Raw genomic sequence first — 27,330 nt, forward strand, 5'->3', positions numbered from 1 at the left:
TCGGACGCCCATTAGTATCCGACAAAAAATAAAATAAAAATCATCGAACGCTATGAATGAATCACCGGAAGAACCCAATTTAAAACACAATGGTCAAACAAAACACGTAAGTCCGTTTTGATCAGGACTGAAATTTCAAATTTCTTCAAATCGTTTTGCCCTGATTGCAAAGTTGCACGAACTCTTGCACCACTCCATCTACGGCTTTTTCCCCTTTCATTCTTATGATCTCCCTAAGTTCTCTTGCTTTAGTTCTTACCTGCACACCACTCTCATCCTTCACCACTTTCCTTATAACTTGTGCTATGTTTTCTCTGTTGAGCTTCCTGTTCTCATCTCTCTTGACTTCCACACCAATCCCAACATCCTCCACCACTTTACCACTGACGGGCTGGTCGTGTTTCATGGGCATCGCTATGATCGGAACCCCGAATTTCAAGCTCTCTAATATAGAATTCCAGCCGCAATGGCTCACGAACCCACATGTACTTGAATGGGCTAGAATTTGGGCCTGCGGGGCCCAACCGTTCACAACCAATCCTCTCTGTCCTATCCTGTCATCAAAGGAAATTTTCTCAAAGACCGAGGAAAGAAATTACAAAAAAAACTCTCGGTCCTTTTTTCAAGCCTCCCTTAAGAAAAGACGTGTAATTTTTTGCATCAAAAGAATACAATATAATATATTTCCGTGCATAATTTTTTCAATTTGTTTGGCACCAATTTTTTCTTTCCGTGGAGGACTCTTAAAAGAGGACGGCAGGAGTAATTTTTAAATTAAGAACATAAAGATATAAATTGCAAAAAAAATTGCTTGGAAAATAAATGAGCTGTCCAGATCAAACTTGATGTGACGGTGACCAACTGTAGAATGAATATGTGCTACATATTGATGTATCTGTACGAGTTTTTTTTCAAATATTTTATGTGTATTTTAAATTGTTCATTTTTTTCCGTTCTAAAATTGATCAACTTTGTACAAAAATGAAACATATAAAATGAGATGTGACAGTGATTTATCACATATGAAATGCAATGCTGGATATGTCCAACAATTTTATTGGTATATATAGCTATAATCATACCTTTCAAGAAATCCCACAGGCAGTGCCTCTTCAACCTCAGTTCTCTCTCCTACTGGAAACCTAACAACCCATATGAAATTAACGCCACTAAGATCCAACCCATTAGCTATTTCTTCCCTCTCCTCCTCCGACAGAAAACTCTCACTTCCAAAGGACACAAACACGGTCGAGAGCTCATCTTTTGTGCCAAGCCATTGCATTATCGCCGAATCCTTGTTCTCTTCATGATCAGTTTCGTGAACTAACGGACCAATCGGAACTATCTTTTTCTCAATTGAAATAGGTAAATAATCAAGGTATTTACCCTCAAGTTCTCTGAAAGTATTGAACAAAATCATTTTACTTGATTTTTTCATGCATTCTAGCATAGGTGTCTGCTTGCCACCTCCTCCATCATCTACAGGCCTGCTTGGCAGTGCGTTTCGAAAGCTCCTACAGAATTTAGAAACGAATTCGTCAATGGAAATACATAATGAAACTCATACCGTGAAATCGACCCATGAACAAAAAGAGAATTAAAAGATGACAGCTGAATCATGTAAATCGATATGAAAAATAAAATGCGAGATTGCTAATTAGCGGCATGACAAGGATTGTCCTAAGGCCGGTTTCCCAGGTTGTTTGTGAGGACTGCGAAATGGCGGTTTCTCGGCGATCATTATTGGGGTCTGGCAACTCTCCGGATTCATGACGATGAGGGCAGCCGGTTAGTGGTGCCTGGTGGTGGCACGGTTGATGTGGCGCGCGGCGGTATTGGTGGTGGCGTGAATGAAATTGAACAGGTTTAGGGTAAAGTTTAGGTGTTTGGGCTGGTCTTGGCCCATTTAGGTGTTAGAGCCTTGCCCTTTAGGTGTTTTAGATTTTGTCCCAACTGATATTTTTATTTTCATCTAACATTTTATTGAATTTCCCTCCTGCCCCCAATTTGATATATCCATTGTTAAGTTTTTTTTTTTAATAAAATATTACTTTTATCGATAAAAAAAATAAATCTGATAAATATCTCGTTTTATTCAGTTGTCTACGTGTAGTGAACTTATATGTACTGTACTTTGATGACACATGTTGGAAACTTCATGAGACTATTCAAACTTTGAACTTATTATTGTTATTGTTATTATTATTATTATTATTTTGGCTTTAAGAGGACCCACATTGCGCCGTTCAAAAAATAAGAGGCCCACATTGTGGAGAAAAAAAAAACAAATTGAATCGCTATCGTAAGCACTAGATTATATGAGGTGGAGATTTGAAAACTCATTCCTTACTCTTCAAACTTGAAGAAAAAAAGAGAGCTAGCCAAAAAATAGATATCTTGGAGTGTCTTTTGCTGACATATGGTTTTACAAATATAGTTCTTTTTAATTTGCCCACAGATTAGATACCGTCAAAAAGATACATGAAAATATATTTTACGGGGTAAAGAAATATTACCCGAAATTTAAAATTATGTCTAAGACTAGACAAGATATTTCACAGAAAGAATGAAATATTACCTGATTTTTAGTCATGATTCTCACATAAATATATGGTGGCGGTCCTGGCGGATGAGCCTGGAGGACCATGTGATTGTGCTCCACGAGAATTTAATGAACTCTTTGGGTTAAAAAGTATAGTAAATTATGCAGTTAAGACAAATGGATAACCCACCCTAACAACGGCTGAAGTTCCGGGAATGGGAGTTCAACGTCGGGTTTCTTGAATGCGAGGAAGGAGAAGAAAGAAACCACCGCTGCTCCGGTGGTGACGAACTCCACCGCCGGAATGTTGTACTCCGAGGCAATCGTCGGGGCCCACGGCTGCAAAAAGTCATAAATGACCAAATCTGGCCGGAGTGTTTGCACGAGTTTGGAGAAGTCAGGGCTTGCTGAGTCAAAGGCGTTCATCAAGGTCGGGAGGAGGTGCGGCGGGAGGCCGTTGGTGGTGTGGTGGTGGGGAGGGAGCTCCGGCGAAGTCGGCCGGAGGTGGAGTGGTACTAGTTCTATGGAGAGGGATTGGGTTTCGGTGATTCTGTTCTGGATAGAAGTGAGAATGATGGGTGTGGAGCATAGGTAGATGTGGAAGTTCTTGGTAGAGAGTTTCTTGGCTAGCTCTAGGAAGGGAGTCATGTGGCCTTGGGCTAACCATGGTAGCATTAGGACTTTGGTGGCGTTGCTCTGTTTTGAATCCATCCCCCCCACCCCCTCGGCCTCTGACGGGGTTGTTTGGTATAGGTTTTGAGGTAGAATTTTGGGGTAACGAGTGCGGATAGATGGATAAAAAGATTAAAGTAACGAGTGAAGAGAAACTTATTGGAAACTGTTTACAGAGAGAGTTTTTGAGACCCCGAGAGAAAGGAACTCAAGCGATCGACTGACTCCCAACGAATCCTGAGGGGTTCATTCATCGCAATTTGAAGCCATGAAACTTTGTAATGAAAATACAGTAACATTCTTGGGAAGACATATGTGATTGATGTCATGGATGACTAACACGACTAATATCATATGCATTCGATGTCATGGATGACTATTACTCAATACAGACCGTATGTCGCCGAGCAAAATAAAATAAAATACGGACCGCATGTCACGAATGACTAATACTCATTGATCAATCGATCGGCCGTCTGTTATAAATTGGGTGACGCCTTGTTCATTTTAAGGTCTCAAGATTGACCATGCCTTGTTTTTGGTCTTCAATAAAATTTTTCTCTCTCTCTCTCTTTCCATTTATTACTCTAAAAAACTTCCGTCAAAATCCAAAACGAACAAAACAAGATAGACCATGGCTTGTTTGTTTTTCGCTATTAAAAAAAAGTTATGAGCCAGCTCTGTTCGCATATCTTGATATCGAATTTTTTTTTTTTTGAATTGTGTACGTTTTTGTTTGGCTCTCGGCTCCAGAGACTACTTTAGGGGGCGACTATTCGCAGTCCCGTATTTTCTCCCTTAGCCCACTACATTTCGGTAAATAGTTGTTGAAAATCATACATAACATTTCGGTAAATAGCTTTTGAAAACAAGATTATATTTCGGTAACTACATATCGAAAATATGTTCAACATTCAGTAAACAACTGCCAAAACATACATTTTCGGTAAATAGCTGTTGAAAAAAATATTATATTTCGGTAATTGTATGTTGAAAATGTATCTTAATTTCGATAACTAACTGTCGAGTATAATTGAAAATTTTTAAAGGCTAAGGAAGAAAATACAGGGTTACGAATAGTCGCCCCCTACTTTTATCAGTCAAGTGACCTGTAATGGTTTTTGTCAAATTTTTGATAGTCAAAGCTTTTCTAGAAAAGCTCAAATCAACTAGTATGACTTATCAGATTGTCAAGTTTTGTACTATTCTGAAAAATGAATTGAAAATGTAGAATTCAAAAATCATCACATGAGTAGAAACTTTTGAATTCTGATTATAATTTCACCCATAAAGCAATTTACAAAATTTATTCTGTACATATCGTGCAAATATATTCTTTTATTAATTCTGATTATATTGTCCAAAAGTTTACAATCCACACCCCGTTATCTAAAATATAATTGGCTCACAAACAACCAACATGCTAGTGATGTCTGGAACAATTTTTGAATAAACAAAGATGAATAACATGGATACATCCAGAATTGAAAAAGAATCTAAGAGCAAAGTATACAAAACGTACATAATGGGAAATAAGATCGAGTTTGGATGTTTCTACTTCTCCCCCCGTCCCATATTGTTGGTTCTCAACAAAACAAAAAAAAAACGTACAATTTTAGGATAAAAAAATTAAAGTACTTTCGTGCATAATTTTTTAAAATTTTCCGACACCAAATTACAGATCTCAATCGCCAAGAAAACTCACTACAGTGGGAACTTCAATTTCCAAGTCATTTGCCCTCGGTGCAAAGTTGGGCCAACTCTTTTACCAATCCATCTATTTCTTCATCTCCTTTCTTCCTTATAATCTCACTAAATTCTCTTGCTCTAGTTCTTACACCCACCCCCTCTTCATCCACCATCACTTTCTTTATAACTTGTGCTATGTTTTCTCTATCCAGCCTTTTATTCTCATCTCTCTTGACCTCCGCGCCAAACCCAGCCGCGTCCACCAATTTCGCGTTGACGGGCTGGTCGTGGTGCATGGGCACGGCTACGATTGGAACCCCGAATTTCAAGCTCTCTAATATAGAATTCCAACCGCAATGACTAACAAATCCGCCGGTGCTTGGATGGGCCAAGATTTGGGCCTGTGGAGCCCAACCCTCTACAACCATTCCTCTCTCTCCTATCCTGCAAGCAAAGGAAAATGTCTTAAAAAAAAAAAAAAGGAAGGTAATTGCTTTCAACAAAATATAATCTTTATAACTAAAACATCAGAAACAAAAAATGAAAGTTTCATAAATAGTAAACGATACTATAGATATCTCATATTAGTATTAGAGAATAAATTACTGTATATACATTGTGCCTCGTTGTTAAAACGGCAGTCCCAATAAATAGAACATGGCAACGTGGCGCAATGTAATTGATTTAGAAGAAACAAATATTTACATCGACGCTGTAAATAATATGATCTCAGTCGTATTACTACAATTTAGTTTGTCTGGCTTTACCTCTCAAGAAACTCCGCGGGAAGTGCCTCACCAACCTCGATTCTCTCTCCTGCCGGAAACCTGACAATCCATATGAAGTTAACTCCGCTAAGCTCCAGACCATGAGCTATTTCTTCCCTCTCCTCTTTGGACAAAAAACTCTCACTTCCAAAGGAAACGAACACGGTCGAGGACTCATCTTTTGCGCCCAGCCACTGCAATATCTCCGAATCCTTGTCCCCATCGGTAATGTCTTGAACCAGTGGACCAGTTGGAATGATCTTTTTCTGCATTAGATTGGGTAAGTAATCAATGTACTTACCCTCAAGTTCTCTGAAGCTATTGATCAGAGTCATTTTACACGATATTCTCGGGCTTTCTAATTTACGTCTCGTGTAGGCACGGTCACTTCCAGGAGCCCTTTGGCTGCACGTTAAGGAAAACCACGGTTGATGATTTAGACATGAATCTATTCAACAAAATACCTGAAAGAAACACATGAAATCACTAAAAACTAGTAAAATTTTGGGACAGGAGAGTGTAATTTATGAATTTAAAAGATGGCTATACGGAAGCATAAAATGTGCGATAATTAAACAAGTATTCTTAGAGATATTATAATTGCTTTCAATGCAAGTTTAAGACGTTATGGGCTCGAATCATATTTCGACTCGTGATCAATCCATGGAGATAGAAAAAAAAAACCATCCGCGAATGATGAAATTTGTTTTGTATATGCCCTGTTTGGCTGTTTCTATCTAATATATGCACGCTTCTTGAACCCGATTTTGGGCCACCTGTTTTGGCCTTCATATATCCATCATCCAATGCTTTATTGGAGGTTTCTCTTTTTCCTATCTCATGTATCAATGTTAGGTTTCCTTTCTCTTTTCTCGATGTACCCTTATTAGGTTTCTAATAAAATATCTTTTTGCCGATCGAAAAAGTAGAATATGAAATTCGTTTTATTTGCCGCATTTAATTATCTTCTTCAAATAATACAAATCATTTGAGTCATCGGATTCTCATGGTATCTTTTAGCTTGCGGCTCACTCCTATGAAGAGCAAACCAAAACATCATTTAATAGCTATTTTGCTTCAACTTCTTCCCTTCGGATAAAAAATTGAAGATTTAGTTACGATTAGAAATCTACTTTCTATCTTCATCCAAGGATATAGTACCTGGTTCTTCTCAATTTGCCCAAAAGCATATACCATAGTCCATAGAAAAGAATTTTCAAATAGAGAGAACTAATGAACATTTTAGGACCGTCTACTACTACTCCCTCCATCCCGATTTGTTTGTTCAATCTCGGATTTTCAACTTATTAAGGAAAGCAAATCTAATCCATTGATTTGAAAATTTATATAATCTGAGTCATTGATTTTGAAATTGGACAGTCAATTTGGAATATGTATGAGTCAAAAAGGGGACAAACAAATCGAAACGGAGGAAATAATATATATAGAGCTCGTGAAATCTTTTGAAAAATGTAAATGTTGTTTCGAATTATACTAGTTGATTGCACCGGTGTATGCCGTCTCATGGCATCATCACAAATTGATTTCATTTGTGTGTTTATTAGTCAAATCGTACAGTACTAGAAAACAATTCAATTTGATAACCCAGTAGTATTTGCGTAACTTTATTTTATTTTCCTTTACACCCCCCCCCCCACCCCCCCCCCCAAAAAAAAAAAAAAAAACTTTATTTTATTTTATTTTTTGACATGGATAATGGCGACTAACCAGCAACAAAATATTCTTTTCAGAGTTTACAAATGCTTCTATACCTAATCTCGATCTCTAGAGTCAGCATACCCTCGAAACATTTATTTAGTGGGCCCACTCCAGACCCTTAATTAACTACAATTCAAGCTAATCATCTAGTGTAAAACAAAAAAAGAACACGTCCGCGAAAATTAAATTCAATCAAATGTTGATAGACAAATGGTCAAGTTATATATGTTTATTTTTTTCTTTTGGTAATTATATTTATTTATGTTGAATGTACGATTATGTCCATAATATTTTCGCCGACTATGAACATAATCGTATAAAGTATAACTTGTTCACATCTCTACCGATTAAACTCTTGTAGCTAGACATTTTCTTGTGCGTGTTCTACTATAAACGGCTTTGAACATCATCTTTGGAGCAAGGGATATAGTTTGGATATGGAGAGAAGCTTGAAGCAAGAAACCTATAAATAGAGACCAAAGTTGTAACTCAAGCGGTGTAAGGTCTCAAGATCAAATCGATGGAACGACGTAGGGTCTGTTGTAGTAATCTAACTCTACTGATATACTAACACTAACATCTGGAAAAGAAATCTATGTGAATACAATTAAGACAAATTAGTGACTTACTTTGGATTTAGCTGGAGTTCCGGGAATGGGAATTCATCGTCGGGTTTCGTGAACCTGTGGTAGCCAAAGGAAACTACCGCAGCTCCGCTGGTCAAGAGCTCCACCGCCGGGATGTTATACTCCGGGGAGGCAATTGTTGGGGGCCGCGGCCGGAAAAGGTCATAGATGACTAGATCAGGGCTTAGTGTTTGGAGGGTATTGGAGAAACTGGGGCTTTCCATTTCAAAGGCGTCTATTAAGGTGCGGAGGAGGTGCGGCGGGAGGCCGTTGGTGGTGTGGCGGTGGGGAGGGAGCTCCGGCGTGGGCGGGAGGTGGAATGGCACTAGTTCTATGGAGAGGGATTGGGTTTTGGAGATTCTGTTTTGGATTGAAGTGAGAATGATAGGTGTGGAGCATAGGTAGATGTGGAAGTCTTTGGTTGAGAGTTTCTTGGCTAGCTCTAGGAAGGGAGTTATGTGGCCTTGGGCTAACCATGGCAGCATTAGGACTCTGGTGGTGTTGCTCTGTTTTGAATCCATGCGCTCTCTCTCTCTCTCTCTCTCTCTCTCAATTTTGTATACCTGAATGGTGATTACTGGTATGGAAATAAAAAGATGTCAGTAACGAATAAGCATACAAGGAAAGTCAATAGTTTTGCAATGAAAATGACTTTCCTGTGAAAATATCACAGCCTCACAGGATTGATGTCATGGATGACTTATCTGGTTCACTTGCTTATTTTAATTATGGAATTGATTTTATCACTCCCCAATGTCATTTTCATTCTCTCACAAAACAAATCATTTAATACAGACACTAAGGCTCCGTTTGTTTGGACATAAAATATTTTACCTATTTTTCGGTGTTTGGCTGTGTAAAAAATTAGGAAAATGTAAAATATTTTCCATCAATTGGATAAAAATGACTTACCCTTAAATCTTTCGTAAGGTATTTTTCAAAATGGACCCGCTACCTTCTACTGCAATTCTCACTGCTCAGTTTTCTCGATCGTCAGTCCTTATCCACGTTCAATTCCAATAATCTCATATATCTCCACCGTTTAAACTCTCCATCTTCCTCTCTACACTATTTTGTTAATTTTCAAAAATATTTTAAAGTGCCAACCAAACACTCGAAAATAAAAGTTTGAAGTTTGTTTTCTGAAAAAATATTTTACATCGTAAAATATTTTACATCGAAACAAACGGAGCCTAAAGGAAGTGACATTAACAATAGCAAAATCACTCCCCTTTAATTACTATTGGTTATTACGTGTTTCGATTAGTACTATTCTTTAAGCAATAAACAAAGCGTTTTTGTTTAGCTGTTGGCTGGCTCCAGAACTATATTAGTATTATTCAAGTGATCTGAAAGGAAAAAATTTCAGTCCGGGGTGAGTACCACGTGGTGTCCGTTCAGCGCATTCGAGTTGTTCATTGCGTTTTTTGACGGCTCGGATTTGGAGAGAGAAAAATGAGAGAGAAAGCGTTGGGGTGATAGAAGAGAGAGTGTTTCAATCCGAGCCGTCCAAAAATATATTGGACGGCCCAATTATGCGGAGCAAGTATCACATGGGATATACCCACCCAGCACCGAAAAATCTCTCGATCTGAAATGGTTTTTGTCAGAGTTTTGGTAGTCAAAGCTTTTCTAGAAAAGCTAAAAACAACTAACTGAATGGAGAGAGAGAGAGAGAGAGAGAGAGAGAGAGAGAGAGGAACTTGAATTGCTTCGACTGTTCGGTGAGGATGTTTGGGAGCCCCTTGTTTTACATTTTAGATATTCAAGATTTGTATTTTGGTGTTTAGGAGCTAATTATAAAATGCAATTTGAAAAATGAACTGAAAATGCAAAATTCAAAATGACATCTAAAAGAAGCTTTGTTGGATTCTAATTATAATTTCATTCGTACGATGCTTCTACAGAATCTATTCGGTGTATATCATCCAACCTTTTTAATCTCTCTTCTTTTTTTTATCGACAGCTTTTTAATTCTTGATAGAAGGTAAGCACACACTAGGTGCACATTTTTAGAATTGTCGTGCGTAGTGGAGTAGTGATTATATAAGATAGTTTTTAGGCTATTACTACTATTTTACCCATAGCAATTTGTTCTTGTCATCAGTTGTAAAAAATAGATGCATGAGCAACAATGAAAATCACTTTCGTGATGCACCTTCACAAATGGTTACACCAAAGATGGGTAGTCCCATTATATGTTAGAATAGATTATAGTCCAAAAGTCTATAATCCACCGTCCATATATATGGCCTGTTTGGAGCCTAATTATTTTTGCATTTCGCAGTTTGAATTGTGAGTTACTTATTTTGGATTGTGGCAATAATAGATTAAGAATCTAGTAGTAAAGTGTTCGGGAGATATGTGCAAAATAGATTTTGCAAATAGTGTAGTGTTTGGGAGGATAATGCTCAAAATAGATATGAATGAATATTTTGAGGATATAGCTCAAAATAAATTATGAAATTAAGAAGATAATCCAAAATAAGAATGAAAATGCTCATTCAGGGTTGACTCGGAACTTCAATTTTCAGGTAATTTTCCCTCGGTGCAAAGTTGAGTCAACTCTTTTACCAATCCATCTATTTCTTCATCTCCTTTCTTTCTTATTATCTCACTAAATTCTCTTGCTTTATTTCTTACATCCGCCCCCTCTTCATCCACCACCACTTTCCTTATAACCTGTGCTATGTTTTCTCTATCGAGCCTCCTATTCTCATCTCTCTTCACCTCCGCGCCGAACCCAACCGTCTCCACCAATTTTGCGTTGAAGGGCTGGTCATGGTGCATGGGCACGGCTACGATTGGAACCCCGAATTTCAAGCTCTCCAATATAGAATTCCAACCGCAATGGCTCACAAACCCACCGGTGCTTGGATGGGCCAAAATTTGGGCCTGTGGAGCCCAACCCTCTACAACCTTTCCTCTCTCTCCTATCCTGCCAACAAAGGAAAATGTCTCAAAACATAAAATAAAAATATAAGATATATTTTATTTATAACTAAAAAGTCAAAAACAAAAAATGGAAGTTTCATAAAAAGTCAAAAAGACTATTCTAGATAAAACCTTGCTCTAATGAAGATCACCTACAAACCAAAAATGAATTCAAGTCACATATTGATGAATCATTTGTAATAGTTCCTTTGCATTTTCTTCGTGTACGACAAATTGCTCAATTTATTTGCCCTATAATTGGTGAATTTCATTGAAATACGCAGCATACAGAATGATGTGACAATGATATTATTATTAGATATAAAAGCAACGGTGGAATGGAATCATAATTCGGTTTGTGTAGCTTTATAGTACCTCTTAAGAAACTCCGCAGGAAGTGCCTCTTCAACCTCAATTCTCTCTCCTGCCGGAAACCTGACAATCCATACGAAACTAACGCCGCTAAGCTCCAGACCATGAGCTACTTCCTCCCTCTCCTCCTTGGACAAAAAACTCTCACTTCCAAAGGAAACAAACACAGTTGACTGCTCATCTTTTGTCCCCAGCCACTGCAATATCTCCAAATCCTTGTCCCCAATATCGGTGATTTCTTGAACCAGTGGACCAGTTGGAATTATCTTTTTCTCTACTAAAATAGGTAAGTAATCAATGTACTTACCCTCAAGTTCTCTGAAACTGTTGAACAACATCATTTTACATGATATTTTCGTGCTTTCCATTCTACGTCTCGTTTCAGCTCTATCGCGGTCATTTCTAGGAGCCATTTGGCTGCACATTATGGAAACCACTGTCATGAGGATTTAGACATGAATTTATTACACAAAATACATAAAAGAAACTCATGAAATCACTAAAATCAATGCATGCACAAGTGTTTACACCCATTTTTTGCCAAAATGAGAAAGAGAATAAAAGAATGGCCTAGGAAGTAGTTTCAGGCCTTGAGAAGTCTTATGAATCAGTCACCTGCAGAATTGAGCCTTTGGAATAATTTAAAGTGGCCATAACTAGGCCAAATTGAGTTTGAAAAGGCAGGAGAGAGTTTGAAAATTGATTAGGCCACATTAATGTTTGGAGCATGGCCTAATTAGTCAAGGGCCTCAAGGCCCAAATTGATTTTCAGATCTAGGCCCATTTTCAGGCCTTGGCCCAACTAATCAAAGCCCGAACTAGTTTTTCAGGCCTATCTAGCCCAATAAGGCCAAGATTCATTTTTCAGGTCTGGGCCCAGTTTTTTAGATTTATTTAGGCCAAAAACTGACCAAGTCAAAAAGGCCATATAGGCTGCCTAGTCATGCTTGGGAAGCAAGCTGCTCACAAGTAGCTCAAAGGCCTAGAAGCTTCTCCCTAGCAAGCTGCTCAAGCAGCTCAACCAGGTCTGCGTCTTTTGGCCTTGGTGGGCCCAAATATCCCTTTTTTACAAGCATCCATGCATGCAAGCAGCTCAACCAGACCAAGGACACGTGGCAGCCATGCATGGAGACATCCTAAGCAGCTCAAAGGCTTAGAATGTTCTTGCTGGGCAGACCTGGGTAAGCTGCTTACAAGCAGCTCAAGGTCTGAGTGGACCCCATCCTTCAGCATAGAGCAAGGCCAAAGACAGGTGGCGCACATGCAGCCCTTGGAGCTGCTGGTGAATGATTCATGCAGACCTAAGCAAGCTGCTCACAAGCAGCTCATCCAGGTCTGGTTGATCCTTAGTTTCTGGATCCTTCTTCCGTGAGAGATGAACCTCAGAGGATTTAGAGGGCCCACAAATTTTGCAAGGTCCAATAAAATGATAAGAAAGGCCTGGTGAAGTATTGGTCTGCAGCTGTGGGGGGCCCGGAATGACCTGGATACTGCAGGAACTGAAATTTTCTTTGCCCTTTTTCAAAGTTTTATACAAAGAAAAAGGATTTTTCAGGCCTTTACCCTTTTCTTGGAGTAAAAGGCACGTTTTGTTCAGGGAGCAGCCCCTCATTGGAGCATTTTGAAGCTGCTCAAGCCTAAGCCTTTACAAGGAGGACACTTGGCAGCCAGGCATGAAGGCCTGTGGAAGCAGCTCAAGCAGCTCAAGGCCTGGAACATCTGCCTATAAATACCAGAGTTGAAGGCCTTGGCAAAGGTCCCCGACCATCAAGCCCACGGCTTATGCATATTTATTTTTCCTTTATCTTTAGTTTCCCGTTCAATCTAGCCAAGCCTAGATTTTATTTCATTTCCTTGTAATTAGACTTTATTAAACCGTTAATGAAGTCCTTTTATTTCTGTTTTAGGCCTTGCTCTACCTTTCTTTCCATTTTTCACACGATTAGGAAATTTTAAGTCCTTAGCCCGCAAAGGCAAACCACGAACCTCCTCACGGTCTCCACCCTTAGGCCTTGCACTTTCGTCCAGTTAGAAGTCAGATTAAGGCTTCCAGGCCTTGATACGAATTTGGGCAGCAATCCTGCCCTGGCACGCCCGCATCAGGCCTAGAACTACACTACTCGTTGTTCCTAGGCCAATTGTTACTTTTTGGAAACAATCAACAAGCAAAGTTTTGGGACAGGAAGAGGATGATTTATGCATTTAACATGAGATGCCAATAGGGAAGCATGATTTGTGATAAAGAAGGGTTCTTAGTACTTCTTAATTTTCCCAAAAAAATAAAATAAAATATACACCATAGAAAAAGAAGTAGTTTCACAGAGAGAGAGAGAACAAAAGTTTTTGTTTTTATTTTTTATCAGCAACAACGATTTTATTATTAATTTAACTCGACAATGGGTGTATATATTGAGAGAAAAGCCTAACGAAATACCCAAGAGATGGCATGGCAAAAGGCAAGATATCCCAGCAACGCGCTGGAAAGAAGAAAAAGAAGCAGAAAGAAACTACAACATTGATCTCACAGCACAGAAATATAAAAAAGAGGATCAGCTATCATACAGCAGCAACAGCACCATCAAAAGCACCTCGGGAGGAACCAAGTTCCAACATCATCAGGACAGGAAGGAGTATACCCTGGCCTAGAGTTTAAGAAAACAACTACACTCACTTGAGGATAAAGGCAGAGCATATTAGCAGGCATCATCAATAGCAAAAAGCACCAGTAAAGAATAGCATCATGAGAGGAGAAGCTAAATAGTGGCTTCTCAGGAGGTCCAAACGGACCCATCACTCTCGATCGTGGAGGAGGGTGGTGAATCGCCACAACATTTACTTCTTGATGCCTTCATCGTCGCCGTTGGAGAGCTCAAAAAAATCGTTGCCCTAGCCAACCGGTTTCAATTGAACCAACACTCAAATATGGAATTCCAAATTTGGGTCTTAATAATTCAAAAATGATGGGGAGAGTGAGATCTTTTCTTCCCAAGGAAAGAGTTTCAATCATCGCAACCATAGAGGGGGGAGAGGAGGATGAGAGAAGAAAATGGAGAGGTAGAGAGGCCGCCAGGGGATGGGAGAAAGGAAAGGGGAGGCAGCTCAAGAAAGAAATAAGGAAAGGGTTTATCTCTCTTGTGGAGAAGCTCTCGAGAACTCACTCTTCTATTGCGTAACTTAGGGAGCTTTGCTGCTAAGCGTTAAGTTATAGACTACTTCTTGTAGTGCATTAACGTCAAGTTATTGTGTGAATCAGAAAATGTGTTGGATGTTTTAGTTTAGTGGAAACAACGTAACTTTTGACAAAAATTTTAGTTTAGTATGAACAACTTCACAAAAACCAATAAATTGTAGTGCTAATTTTTTAGTAGAACCTAATCTCTGTAGAGTCTAGATAAATACCCCTCCAAACTTTTATTTTATGGACCCACTCCAAACTAATGCCGACCATTCAAACTATCTAGCACTATATAACACTTAAAAAGAACATGTCCGCAAAACTTCAATCTAACCAAATGTTGATAGACATATGAACTAGTTCTGTGTGTGCGCGCGCGCGCGCTAAATGTACGATTATGTTAATATCTTTTAGTCGCCTATTCCCACGCGAGGATAAAATATAACTTGTTCACATCTCTACCGAAATTCAATCAAACTATACTCTTATAGCTAGACATGTTTTCCCGTGCGCATTCTACGCGATGAAGGGCTTGGAGCATCATTGTAGGCTCAAGGGTTATAATTTCTTTGGATATATGAAGAGGTGGTTGAAGCCGTAAAACTTTCAATAACGGTGTTACACATAACGAACAGCCCAATAACATTAGGATCTAGAACTATCATGATTTTCACAATACATAAACGTATATAATGCGGAAATACATTAACATAATTGATATACCTTGATCTATTAGATAGAATCGTGTTGGATCGAAGAGTTGAACTCTTTGGAGAAAGATGATTTCTCTCCCTTAACCTTTTAACACTTTAGAACAGACTCACTAAAACAAGGTGGTGGTATCCCCTTCGGTCCGTTTTCACTTTCCGGCCATATTCCATTCACATTTGGATGATCGGCTCCGTTCATTTTGTAGAGTTCGCCGAGAACCTTAAGCATATCAAAAATCGTGTTCATCGAACTTTAGTAAAAACATGATCGGCATACGTGAAAATTGAGAAAAACCCAAAACTGGATAAAAAAAACAGATTGAATTGGAATCAAGTTTTAGCTTCTTCTTTTTTTGCAATTTTCACGTGTGCCGATCAACTAAAGTTTGATGAACATGATTTTTGGAACAATCAAGGTTCTCGCCAAACTCTATAAAATGAACGGAGCCGATCATCAAGTGTGATCGAAAAATGGCCGAAAAAATAGAAACAAACCGGAGGGGATATTACTACCCCTGGTATCCCCGTTTTACATAAAGGGCATGTTTGATTGCAGATTTTGTTTTGGGGGGGATTCGTAATGAGATGAGATTAGGATTGAGATTGAAAATGAGGTGAGATTATTAATAAGGGGATGAATCATTTATTCATGTTTGTTTTGCAAAGGATTCAATTGTAGGATTGTAAATAACATGTTTGTTTTGGCTAGGATTAAGATTGGAATTGGGATTGATGTGAGTTTTTACACTTGGTTTGCTCAATCCCATGGGGATGGGATTCGTAGTAACACCCCCATGGTATTGCTAATACCCCATTTTGGGGGATTAATAATCCCATGGGACAACTAGTCCCACCCACAAAAACCTTAGCATATAGGGCGTGTTTGATTGCAGATTTCGTTTTGAGGGGATTCGTAATGACGTGGGATTAGGATTGGGATTGAGAATGAGGTGGGATTATTAATGAGAAGAGGAATTATTTATTCATGTTTGTTTTGCACGGGATTAGGATTGGGATTCGGATTGAGAATGGGAAGGGATTGTAAATAACATGTTTGTTTTGGTTAGGATTAGGATTGGAATTGGAATCGAAGTGAATTTTTAAACATGTATTGCTCAATCCATGGGGATGGAATTACTAGTAACAGCCCCCCCCCCCCCCATGGTATTGCTAATACCCCCATTTTGGGGGATTAACAATCCCATGGGACAACTAGTCCCCCCTACAAAAACCTAACCAAACAAGGAATTAACAGCCCCATGGGATTATTAATCCAATCCTCCCCTCCCAAACCTCCTATCAAACACGCCCATAAGATATTAGGAGTCCCATAAGATTATTAATCCAATCTCCCCTCCCAAACCTCCTATCAAACAAACACGCCCAAAAGTTTCTCCCAAGGAGATGGCCGACGGGGATAGCCTGAGAAAAACAGTCATGGGCAGGGAAATGACCTCTTGCTCACTGTATATAATTATACTCATCTATCCATCAATAATGAGAGTAATTAATAAATGTGTTGCAGCTCATCCCTCACTCATTTGGTTTGGATCTCACAACACATTAGGATGATGATGGAGATAGGCGGCCGGCAACCCACTTTACATTCATTATCAGGTGGGTCATAGAAAATAGTAGTATTGCTTACAGAACAAACCACTTCAAAAAAAAAAAAATAGACGACGACAGAAATCTATAAATACACACATCCGAATTGTAGCTCAAGCGGTGTGAGGTCTCAGGATCAAATCGATGGATGGAACGACATGAGCCAAAAACTCTAAAGATAAAATCAACACAGATTGTAATGACTTACTTTGGATTCAGATGAAGTTTCGGGAATGGGAATTCGACGCCGGGTTTCGTGAACATGTGGTAGGCATAAGAAACTACCGCCGCAGCTCCGCTGGTGATTAGCTCCACCGCCGGGATGTTATACTCCGAGGAGGCAATTGTTGGGCGCCGCGGCCGGAAACCGTCGTAGATGACTAGATCAGGGCTTAGTGTTTTGAGGATATTGGTCAAACTGGGGCTTTCCATTTCAAAGGCGTCTATTAAGGCGCGGAGGAGGTGCGGTGGGAGGCCGTTGGTGGTGTGGCGGTGGGGAGGGAGCTCCGGCGTGGGCGGGAGGTGGAATGGCACCAGTTCTATGGAGAGGGATTGGGTTTTGGTGATTCTGTTCTGGATTGAAGTGAGAACGATGGGTGTGGAGCATAGGTAGATGTGGAAGTTTTTGGTGGAGAGTTTCTTGGCTAGCTCTAGGAAGGGAGTCATGTGGCCTTGGGCTAACCATGGCAGCATTAGGACTTTGGTGGTGTTGCTGCTCTGTTTTGAATCCATCTCTCTCTCTCTCTCTCTCTCTCTCTCTCTCTCAATTTTGTTTTTCACATGATCGCTTATTCTAATTACTACTCCATTGATTATTAAGTGTTTCGATCAAGTGTTCATATTCTTTAAGCGATATAAACAAAGCGTTTATGTTTGGCTGTTGGCTCCAGAATTATTTTATTATTCAAGTGATCTGAATATGGGGGGGGGCGCCTGTTGGCCGGGGAAGATATTGCTGTGAATATTGAGTATGTTGGGTTTGGAGTGTCCTTATGGATTTGGTTATACAATGTCATTTTCTGTGAGTGCTCTAAAATCAAACTTACGAATGCGATATCGAATGTCATAAAAAATTTAATTGAAGTCATTCCTAATACTAATTAATTTAAAAAGAGATGGTAAAAAAACGGCGCGACAGAACCCTTCACCTTAAGAACAAAGAATGGAAACCTTACCACCACTAGGCCAAAAAGCCATATGTAGTGATAGATTTGGGGTGTAGATTTGATATTTGGGGTATAGATTTGATAGATTCAAGTGAAAAATATTATGGGAGAAATTTTCGATAGTTTGGTTCCTTGCCAACTAGAGAATTTTTATTTGGGTTGTTTTTCTTTCTTTCTATCCTTTCCCTAGTAATATTTAGTTATTATTAATGAAATATTGCTTTCTTCACTGTTTAAAAAAAAAAGGGAAGATATTTGTGAGGGTGTTTGGGAGGGAACCCTTACTTTACATTTTAGAGATTTAAATTTGTATTTTGGTGTTTATGAGCTAATTTTTTAATGCACTTTGAAAATTGAACTGAAAATGCAGGATTCAAAAATAACATCTAGGGCCCGATTGGATGACGTATAAATTTTGGGTGTATTATTTATGAAGAGGGGATAAGATAGTAAGAGGTATTAGTTAAGAAGGAATGGCCCACATCGATGTGACATTTATGGAGGGGGGATAAAATAATACGTGATTTGGATGAAGGATAAATTGGAGGTATAAGGAAGGGTGTATGATGTAAAAAGTTGTTAAATGACTCATTTGCCCTTATGCAGTATGAAATTAGGTTATTCATTATATAATAACAAAATTCAATAAAATTAATTACTTTTCACAATTTAAGGAACAATAATTTCGTTTACAAATAAAAATAATTAATTTAATATTTATAAATAATAATAAAATCAATTTCAATCGTATTTAATTCAATTTGTGGTTTGTTTGATATAAAAATGTACAAATGTTAAGTTGAATTAATTTTTTGTTATAAGTTATTTTATTTGTCAATTATTAGTATTATTTTTTCATAATTAAGCAATACTCCCACATGCACCAAATCATTTTTCTCTTCTTTGTTTTTATACATGCACCACCAAATCATTTTTCCTTCTGTTTCTTTGTTTTTATCGCCTCTTTTTAAAAGTGAGAGAGAGAGAGAGTCAGCTTCTTTTTTAAGAGAGAGAGAGAGAGAGAGAGAGAAAGAAAGAAAGAAAGAAAGAACCGGCAAACAGAGATAGAGAGAGGAGAAGAAGAAGCTGCTGATGCTGCTGCTGCTCTCCGATCATGGTGACCCCTCCCTCTCTCTCTCTCTCTCTCTCTCTCTCCGATTTGTTGATGTTCATCTTCTTGTTGTTGTTTCTGTTCACTGTTCATCTCTCTGAAATTTAGGGTTTGAAATTCAAAATTGGGGGTTTGTGGTGGTGGCGGTTTGTGGTGGTTCTGATAGTCTGTGTGTGTGTTTTTGTGTAGGTGTTATAGTGATCTCCTCTTCTTTCTTCTTCTTCTCTTTTTTTTTTTTGATCAGCTTCTTCTTCTTCTCTGTCAACAGAGAAAGAGAGCCATTGGGGAGGGGATGAGGAGGGGTGTTTGGGTCAAAAAGCAGGTGTATTAGGCCGGCTAAATTATGGAGAGCTCAAGGGGTGGCAATAATTTAGCACCCCATACACTGGATTGAGGTGTATACGCGAAGAAGGGGGGAGAGTCCAATACAGGTAGAAATTGGGTTGCCAAATCAAGCTAAATCAGTCCCATCATCCCTTATCCGAGTGTATTGTGGAATACACCCAGTTAAAACAGCATCCAATCGAGCCCCTAAAGAAGCACGTTGGATTCTTATTATAATTTCACTCATAAAGTCCTTCTGCAGAATTTATTCAAAGGATGAATTTTAGAAATGCTCCCTCTAGTTTCGATTGAGTATCAGTTTCGTCGCCCTAGTACCAATTGCAATGCTTTTAATTCTGGAATTTGATTAATCTACCTATTATGTCCACTTGATAGTGTTTGCTTCCCAAATTTATGGAAAATTAATTAATGAATTGATCTGAGAGACATGATTAAGGAGTTGATTTGAGATACACGAGGAAAGGCCATGAAATGTCGAAACTGTCATTCATTGGGCACTTTTCCGAAAGTTTGGAAGCAAATGTTATCTATTGGACGTAATATGGATGTTAATCAAACTTTGGGGTTAAATGCATTGCAATTAATACTAAGGGCAAAACTGAAACTCGATTGAAACTAGAAGGATCATTTCTTAAATTTACCCATCAATGTATCAATTGGGTTTGTCCCTTAATTAGTTTCTATTATTGAAAAGTTAGTTTGTAAAGGTTGGCAAATTTTTCATTTTGTAATTTTCAAAAACAGAGTCTCCATCAAAAATTGAATTTACGAATTTGGACATTAAAAAGGGGATGAACAAAGTATAAAACTAGAATAAGTCAACCACATACAATAAAATTATGATACATGAAACCAAAAAAAAAGTACACTATGTTCTAAAATTAATCGTTCGTAGTTCCCACAAAATAGTCCACATGTTCTAACATCCACCATTCATCTGCATAGACCAAAAATAGCTAGTGTAACGATCAATAACACATCAGGAGAAATAACATGATTTATACGTACATACCTAGAAATGAAAGAGTCTTTGAAAACAACAAAAATATGGAATATTCAAATCCAATTGGATCTTAACCTACTTGCAAAGAACCTTCAAATAAGTTGCAATTTCAATTTTTTGTTTTTCCCTCATTTGCCCTCGGTGGAAAGTTGAGCCAACTCTTTTACCAATCCATCTATTTCTTCATCTCCTTTCTTTCCTATAATCTCACAAAATTCTCTTGCTTTAGTTCTTACATCCACCCCCTCTTCATCCACCACCACTTTCCTTATAACTTGTGCTATGTTTTCTCTATCCAGCCTTTTATTCTCATCTCGCTTGACCTCCACACCAAACCCAACCGCCTCCACCACTTTCGCATTGATGGGCTGGTCGTGGTGCACGGGCACGGCTACAATTGGAACCCCTAGTTTTAAACTCTCCAATATAGAATTCCAACCGCAATGACTCACAAATCCCCCGGTGCTTGGATGGGCCAAGATTTGAGCCTGTGGAGCCCAACCCTCCACAATCATTCCTCTCTCTCCTATCCTGCAAGCAAGCAAAGGAAATATCTTAGACAAAAATATATACACTTAAAAGAATAATGGGTAATAATAATAATACTACAAAGATTAATTTTGATAATTAAAAATCTGAACAGAAAGAAAGCAAAGAAAATTGGGATGCTGGGAGCATGCTGCACAGCTACGTGCTGTGCAGCGTGCTGCGCGGCCGCCAGTGCCGCCTTGCCGGCATCGGCCCGATGATCGGAGATGTCCACTGCGTAGAGCTCGTCGAGTATTACAAGTGGACCAAAAATCAACCCGATTAAATATCGTTAAGTGCCTCATCGGAACACATATAACTTGAAAAAAAATGAATCCTAATGTATACGAAACACTGAATCAAAACCATTGAATCCATTCTTTTCGAATTATATGTGTGATGAGGCACTTAACGATATTTGATCGGGTTGATTTTTGGTACACTTGTAGTCTCGACGAGCTCTACGCAGTGGACGTCTCCGATCATCGGGCCGATGCCGGCAAGGCGGCACCGGCGGCCGCGCAACACGCTGCACAGCACGTAGCTGTGCAGCACGCTCCCAGCGTCCAGAAAATTGTCAGGAAATTTCATTACGGAGTCCATCAAACCTGGTGCAATGAGGACCATCGAAAAGCCTGGACCTGAGCTACATATGGATCTATCTGCACAAGTTTCTTTGCGTACTGATATTTAACAAATGGAATGTTGTGACAGTGATAATTATTTACGTAGTTATACCTCTCGAGAAATCCCACGGGCAGTGCCTCTTCAACCTCAATAGTACTCTCCCCCGGCGGCGCTGGAAACCTGACAATCCATATGAAATTAACACCGCTAAGCTCCAGCCCATGAGCTATTTCGTCCCTCTCCTCCTTCGACGGGAAACTCTCACTTCCAAATGACACAAACACGGTTGAGAGCTCGTCTTTGGCGTCTAGCCATTGCATTATCTCCGAATCGTTGTTCTTTTCGTCAATTTCTTGAACTAGCGGACCAAGTGGAACTACCTTTTTCTTAGTTAAAATTGATAAATAATCAACGTATTTACCCTCAAATTCTCTGAAAGTATTGAGCAAAATCATTTTACGTGATTTTTCCATGCTTTCCAGGAGACGTGTCTTGTCATCTGTGCCGTCATTTGTAGGAGCCTCCTCCTCTGGCTGTGCTTTAGGGAAACCCCTGTTGAGGATTACGATACGAATTTATTAAAGAAAGTACACAATAGAAACTCAAATCGCAAAATAAAATTCAAGTGTTATCTATCAAACGAAATTCATATGTGTATATAGAATGCATTATATATCAAAAAATGTATATAATTTTTTAGAAAGTGTGAATAATGATTTTGGACATCGCGGACGCAGGGGGAGGGAGTTAACTAATGAGTAATGACCCACTTGAGAATATGCTGATACTCCGGGAATGGCAATTCAACGCCGGGTCTCGAGTGCAAGTGGAGGCCCAAAGAAACCAGCGCTGCTCCAGCGATAAAGTACAGCACCGCCGGAATTTCACACTCCGAGGCGATCGTTGCCGCCCACGGCTGCAGAAAGTCGTAGATGACCAAATCCGGGCTCAGTGTCTGTACAACTTCGGAGAAACGAGGGCTGGCTGAGTCGTAGGCCCTTTTTAAGGCGGGGATGAGATGTGGCGGGAGGCCTTTGGTGGTGTGGCGGTGGGGAGGGAGCTCCGGCGACGTCGGCGGGAGGTGGAGTGGTACTAGTTCTATGGAGAGGGATTGGGTTTCGGTGATTCTGTCCTGGATTGAAGTGAGAATGATGGGTGTGGAGCATAGGTATATGTGGAAATTTTTGGTTGAGAGTTTCTTGGCTAGCTCTAGGAAGGGAGTTATGTGGCCATGGGCTAACCATGGTAGCATTAGAACTTTGGTACAGCTCTCTTTTGAATCCATTGTGTCTCGCTCTCGCTTCCGCTTTGCTCTCGTTGTTCATTGACGATTGCAGATTGCATAACTTTGTAGGGACTTGAGGTTGTTCGCAAAGTGACGCCACTAATTTTATAATGAAAATAACATTTTGTGAGTGATTTCTGTCAAGTAGCAGGCTCAGCTCAATACAAATTAGTAGATTCCAGCTCCAACAACTGGTTCAGGTCAAACTCCAGCTGGCAGTTAGGTAGATGAAATGCAGATGGAATTCAGATGGTTCTTTTGTTTTTCATTTCATGTACATTTCAGTTGTAATTTCCTATAAATAGCTTCTGTTATTGTAAAGGCCAAAGTTGTCAATCCCGTACCGGCCAGCATACCATTTTCACTACTGGAATAGTACGTATCGGTATCGGACTGTATCTCGGTACCATTTTGGATTTACCACAATTAATATTTTATATATATATATTTAATATATATCTACTAGGTTGCAAAACCATTTTCGAGAAACAAAAGGCAGCAAAAAATTATCAAAAAAACTCAAAACAAAGTTATGAAACAAATCAGGATTCCATCGTGATCTTAATCGAAGAAAATCATATATAAGCCTATAAGTTTATTGTAATTAGTTTAGAGCCCACAACTTATGTCATAAAAAAAAAGAAAAAGAGAGAAGGTAATTTTGTACTGTCCGGAACACCAGAAAATGTCCAGAACAGACCGGTATCGTCCGGTACATCCAGTATTGGCCGAAACAGGCCGGTATTTAAACCGGAATGGATCTTGAGTCTTTGTGTTCCGTTTAAGCACCGGTACGGAATGGATTTCACAACTTTGGTAAAGGTTGCTGATTTTGTCACTTTTTTTTTGTTAATGTCACTCATCTGCAAGTTTATTTTTAGTGCAAAAATACACTTGCAAAGAAATAGTAAAAAAAAAAGTGGCAAAATCATATCCTATTGTAAAATCAATGAGTTGAAATAAAAGGCAAGATTCAGTTTCCTCTTTGGAACGGGGGAAGCTGCTGTGCAGCTTCGTGCTGCACAGCGTGCTATGCACCCGCCGGCGACTCCTTGCCAGCATCGGTCCAGCGATCAGAGAAGTTCACCGCGTAGAGCTCGTCGAGTTATACGTGTGCGCCAAAAATCAGCTCGATAAAATATCGTTAAGTGCCTCATCCGAACGCATATAACTTGAAAAAAAAAATCCTAATGGATACAAAACACTAGATCAAAACCACTGAATCCATTTTTTTCAAGTTATTTGTGTTCGGATGAGGCACTTAATGATATTTGATCGAGCTGATTTTTGTCGCGCACGTAGAACTCGACGAGCTCTACGCGGTGAACGTCTCCGATCGCCGGACCGATGCCGGCAAAGCGTCGCCGGCGGGTGCACAGCACGCTGTGCAGCATCGTGCTGCACAGCAGCTTCCCCTGTTCCTTCTTGTTTTATCTTTAAAAGCTGTCAATTTCAGGGAGAGGAGTGCTAGGGACAAAGAAAATTGGCAAAGAAAATACCCTTAAAGTGTACATGAACGGCTCAGGATTCCCTCGTGATCTTAATCGAAGAAAATCATATATAAGCCTATAAGTTTATTGTAATTAGTTTAGAGCCCACAACTTATGTCATAAAAAAAAAAAAAAAAGAGAGAGAAGGTAATTTTGTATTGTCCGGAACACCAGAAAATGTCCAGAACAGACCGGTATCGTCCGGTACATCCAGTATTGGCCGGAACAGGCCGGTATTTCAACCGGAATGGATCTTGAGTCTTTGTGTTCCGTTTAAGCACCGGTACGGAACGGATTTCACAACTTTGGTAAAGGCTGCTGATTTTGTCACTTTTTTTTTGTTAATGTCACTCCTCTGCAAGTTTATTTTTAGTGCAAAAATACACTTGCAAAGAAATAGTAAAAAAAAAAAAGTGGCAAAATCATATCCTATTGTAAAATCAATGCATTGAAATAAAAGGCAAGATTCAGTTTCCTCTTTGGAACGGGGGAAGCTGCTGTGCAGCTTCGTGCTGCACAGCGTGCTGTGCACCTGCCGGCGACTCCTTGCCGGCATCGATCCAGCGATCGGAGAAGTTCACCGTGTAGAGCTCGTCGAGTTATACGTGTGCGCCAAAAATCAGCTCGATAAAATATCGTTAAGTGCCTCATCCGAACGCATATAACTTGAAAAAAAATAAATCCTAATGGATACAAAACACTGGATCAAAACCACTGGATCCATTTTTTTCAAGTTATTTGTGTTCGGATGAGGCACTTAACGATATTTGATCGAGTTGATTTTTGTCGCACACATAGAACTCGAAGAGCTCTACGCGGTGAACGTCTCCGATCGCCGGACCGATGCCGGCAAAGCGTCGCTGGCGGGTGCACAGCACGCTGTGCAGCACGAAGCTGCACAGCAGCTTCCCCTGTTCCTTCTTGTTTTATCTTTAAAAGCTGTCAATTTCAGGGAGAGGAGTGCTATGGACAAAGAAAATTGGCAAAGAAAATACCCTTAAAGTGTACATGAACGGCTCAGATGCACTGCACAATGAATCTGAGCCGTTCATATACACTTTAATGGTATTTTCTTTGCCCATTTTCTTTGCACTTAGCATTTCTCTTTCAGGGACGACCACCATGGTGTACTTTGCGGATTAAACGAAGGTTGGATTGACAAATGGCAATAGGGGGCGTGCTGTGTCTCACTGTGCTGTCCGCCGACTGGGATTAGGAAATTCTGTCGTGCAAGGTCGTGTAAGGCAGCTTGTAAGATGCACACAGGTCATCGATCTTGACAATAAATAGTTAAAATATAATTTTTAATTATGAATGGTAAGAATAATTTATTACCGGTCCTAATTGATTTTTAATGTGGACTAGTAATTAATGAGATCGACAGCTGTGTGTTGCCTTATACATGCACTACAACACCTCTAGATCCCACCGAGTGAGACCCGCTCCGGTCTCACTCCAATTGATTGTAATTTGTAGAGCTCGTCAAATAGAACAAGCTAGTGTGCCAAAAACCAACCTGAACGAACATTATTAAATGTCTTATAATCAGAACATATATAACTTGATAATAATGGGTCCCAATAAATTTGATCCAGTGTTTCATGATTTATCCTTTTCAAAATAAAGTGTTTCGATCATGTATTTCATGATGTCCGAAACACCCCTGAGTTCTGACAAATGCAAATGGTGCAATCCGGTTCGGCTAAATAACCCAACTAGCTTATTTTTTTGTCCTTATTCAAAAAAAATTCCTATTTGTTAGTTTTTCGTTAATTTTTTGGGAATTATTGCATCGTCGTGACGAAAGGAATCTAAAACGTAAAAAATTATGATCAAAATCCAATATTTTTTGAATAAAGACAAAAAATTTGGCTTATTGACTTATTTTTGTCTTTATTCAAAAAAAAAAAAGGTTTCGATCGTAATTTTTTACTTTTTAGATTCTTCTTGTCATGACGAGGCAATAATCTCAAAAAAAATTAACGAAAAACTAACAAATACGAAAAAAATTGAAAAAGATCAAAAAAGAATAAGTCAATTAGCTTATTTAGCCGAACGGGAAGTATATAATTGTACATTGCGTGGTTTGAGAATAGTAGTAATTTTCTAAGAGGAAAATATGTGTTTGTTTGGAAGTCAGCTTCAGAGTTACCGACACTAAATAAGATTGTTCTTTCTAAATTAATGCTCTAGTATTTCTGTTATTATATTATCTTTCAGTTTTTTGTCATTAATGTGGATTAATCATTCGTCTCTCTATGAAGAATAAAAAAAAAAGTAAAAATGTGAATCGAAATTTAAAAAGTTCAAATAGGACGATAGTGAAGACAAATAGCTCTAAACTTTTTTTCGTCTTTATCGAACTTTTATTTTTTTTACCTTTTTTTTCATAATTTTTTACTTTTTAACTCCTCTCGTCAAGAAGGAATGATCAATCCCAAAAATTTAACTTGAATCTAACAAAACTAGAAGAAAAAAAATGAAAATAACTACCAAATCAATAATTTAGGAAGAACATGGCCTAAACCAGCCCTATAATTTTATTGTTTAGATGATTTGTGATGGTTTTTGTGCGTTAAATTGTTTATCATGTTTATGGATCGTACGTACTCAGGTGTTGTTTCTCTAAGGATCTTTTTTGGTTTTTTGGCTTTTTCCGTTGTCCTAATATTCAAAATTTTATCGTGTTTGTTTGTTTTGCGTTTAAATTTTACGCTTTAATTTTGAATATTTGAAAAAATATTAAGGTAAATTTAAAAAAATTTACTTTTTCAATTTTTTTCGTCGAGACGAATCAATAATTTACAAAAGTTCAACACAAAATAAATAAATGCAAAAAAAATTTGAATAAGAACAAACGGAAAAAAACCAAAAGCCTCTTAAAATAAAAAATACCAAAATAAGTTAGGAACAAAACACCTAATTATTCGGCGGTGTCCCAGTATGGGCACAAGGCTGGGC

General features: G+C 38.8%; 4 protein-coding genes across 4 annotated transcripts; all 4 read right to left on the minus strand.

Annotated features, from left to right (window-relative positions):
- Nucleotides 1-3,533, minus strand: LOC131300650 (UDP-glucosyltransferase 29-like). Its single transcript, XM_058326586.1, has 3 exons — nt 2,733-3,533; nt 1,083-1,514; nt 1-554 (listed from the first exon to the last, which is right to left on the minus strand). The coding sequence occupies exons 1-3, from the start codon at nt 3,251-3,253 to the stop codon at nt 146-148; spliced, it is 1,362 nt and encodes a 453-aa protein (XP_058182569.1). The 5' UTR covers nt 3,254-3,533; the 3' UTR covers nt 1-145.
- A 1,111-nt stretch (nt 3,534-4,644) lies between these two features.
- Nucleotides 4,645-8,594, minus strand: LOC131300653 (beta-D-glucosyl crocetin beta-1,6-glucosyltransferase-like). The gene is made up of 3 exons (XM_058326589.1): nt 8,019-8,594; nt 5,671-6,075; nt 4,645-5,347 (listed from the first exon to the last, which is right to left on the minus strand). The coding sequence occupies exons 1-3, from the start codon at nt 8,534-8,536 to the stop codon at nt 4,945-4,947; spliced, it is 1,326 nt and encodes a 441-aa protein (XP_058182572.1). The 5' UTR covers nt 8,537-8,594; the 3' UTR covers nt 4,645-4,944.
- A 1,865-nt stretch (nt 8,595-10,459) lies between these two features.
- On the minus strand, nt 10,460-17,586 carry LOC131300654 (beta-D-glucosyl crocetin beta-1,6-glucosyltransferase-like). Its single transcript, XM_058326590.1, has 3 exons — nt 17,023-17,586; nt 11,325-11,738; nt 10,460-10,953 (listed from the first exon to the last, which is right to left on the minus strand). Exons 1-3 carry the CDS (start codon nt 17,544-17,546, stop codon nt 10,539-10,541), a joined length of 1,353 nt encoding a protein of 450 aa, XP_058182573.1. The 5' UTR covers nt 17,547-17,586; the 3' UTR covers nt 10,460-10,538.
- Nucleotides 17,587-20,263: 2,677 nt separating this feature from the next.
- On the minus strand, nt 20,264-23,024 carry LOC131300656 (UDP-glucosyltransferase 29-like). The gene is made up of 3 exons (XM_058326591.1): nt 22,365-23,024; nt 21,706-22,146; nt 20,264-20,970 (listed from the first exon to the last, which is right to left on the minus strand). Exons 1-3 carry the CDS (start codon nt 22,877-22,879, stop codon nt 20,568-20,570), a joined length of 1,359 nt encoding a protein of 452 aa, XP_058182574.1. The 5' UTR covers nt 22,880-23,024; the 3' UTR covers nt 20,264-20,567.
- Between the last annotated feature and the right edge of the window lie 4,306 nt (nt 23,025-27,330).

Source organism: Rhododendron vialii, chromosome 9a (assembly GCF_030253575.1).
Source record: "Rhododendron vialii isolate Sample 1 chromosome 9a, ASM3025357v1".
Classification (NCBI taxonomy): Eukaryota; Viridiplantae; Streptophyta; class Magnoliopsida; order Ericales; family Ericaceae; genus Rhododendron; species Rhododendron vialii.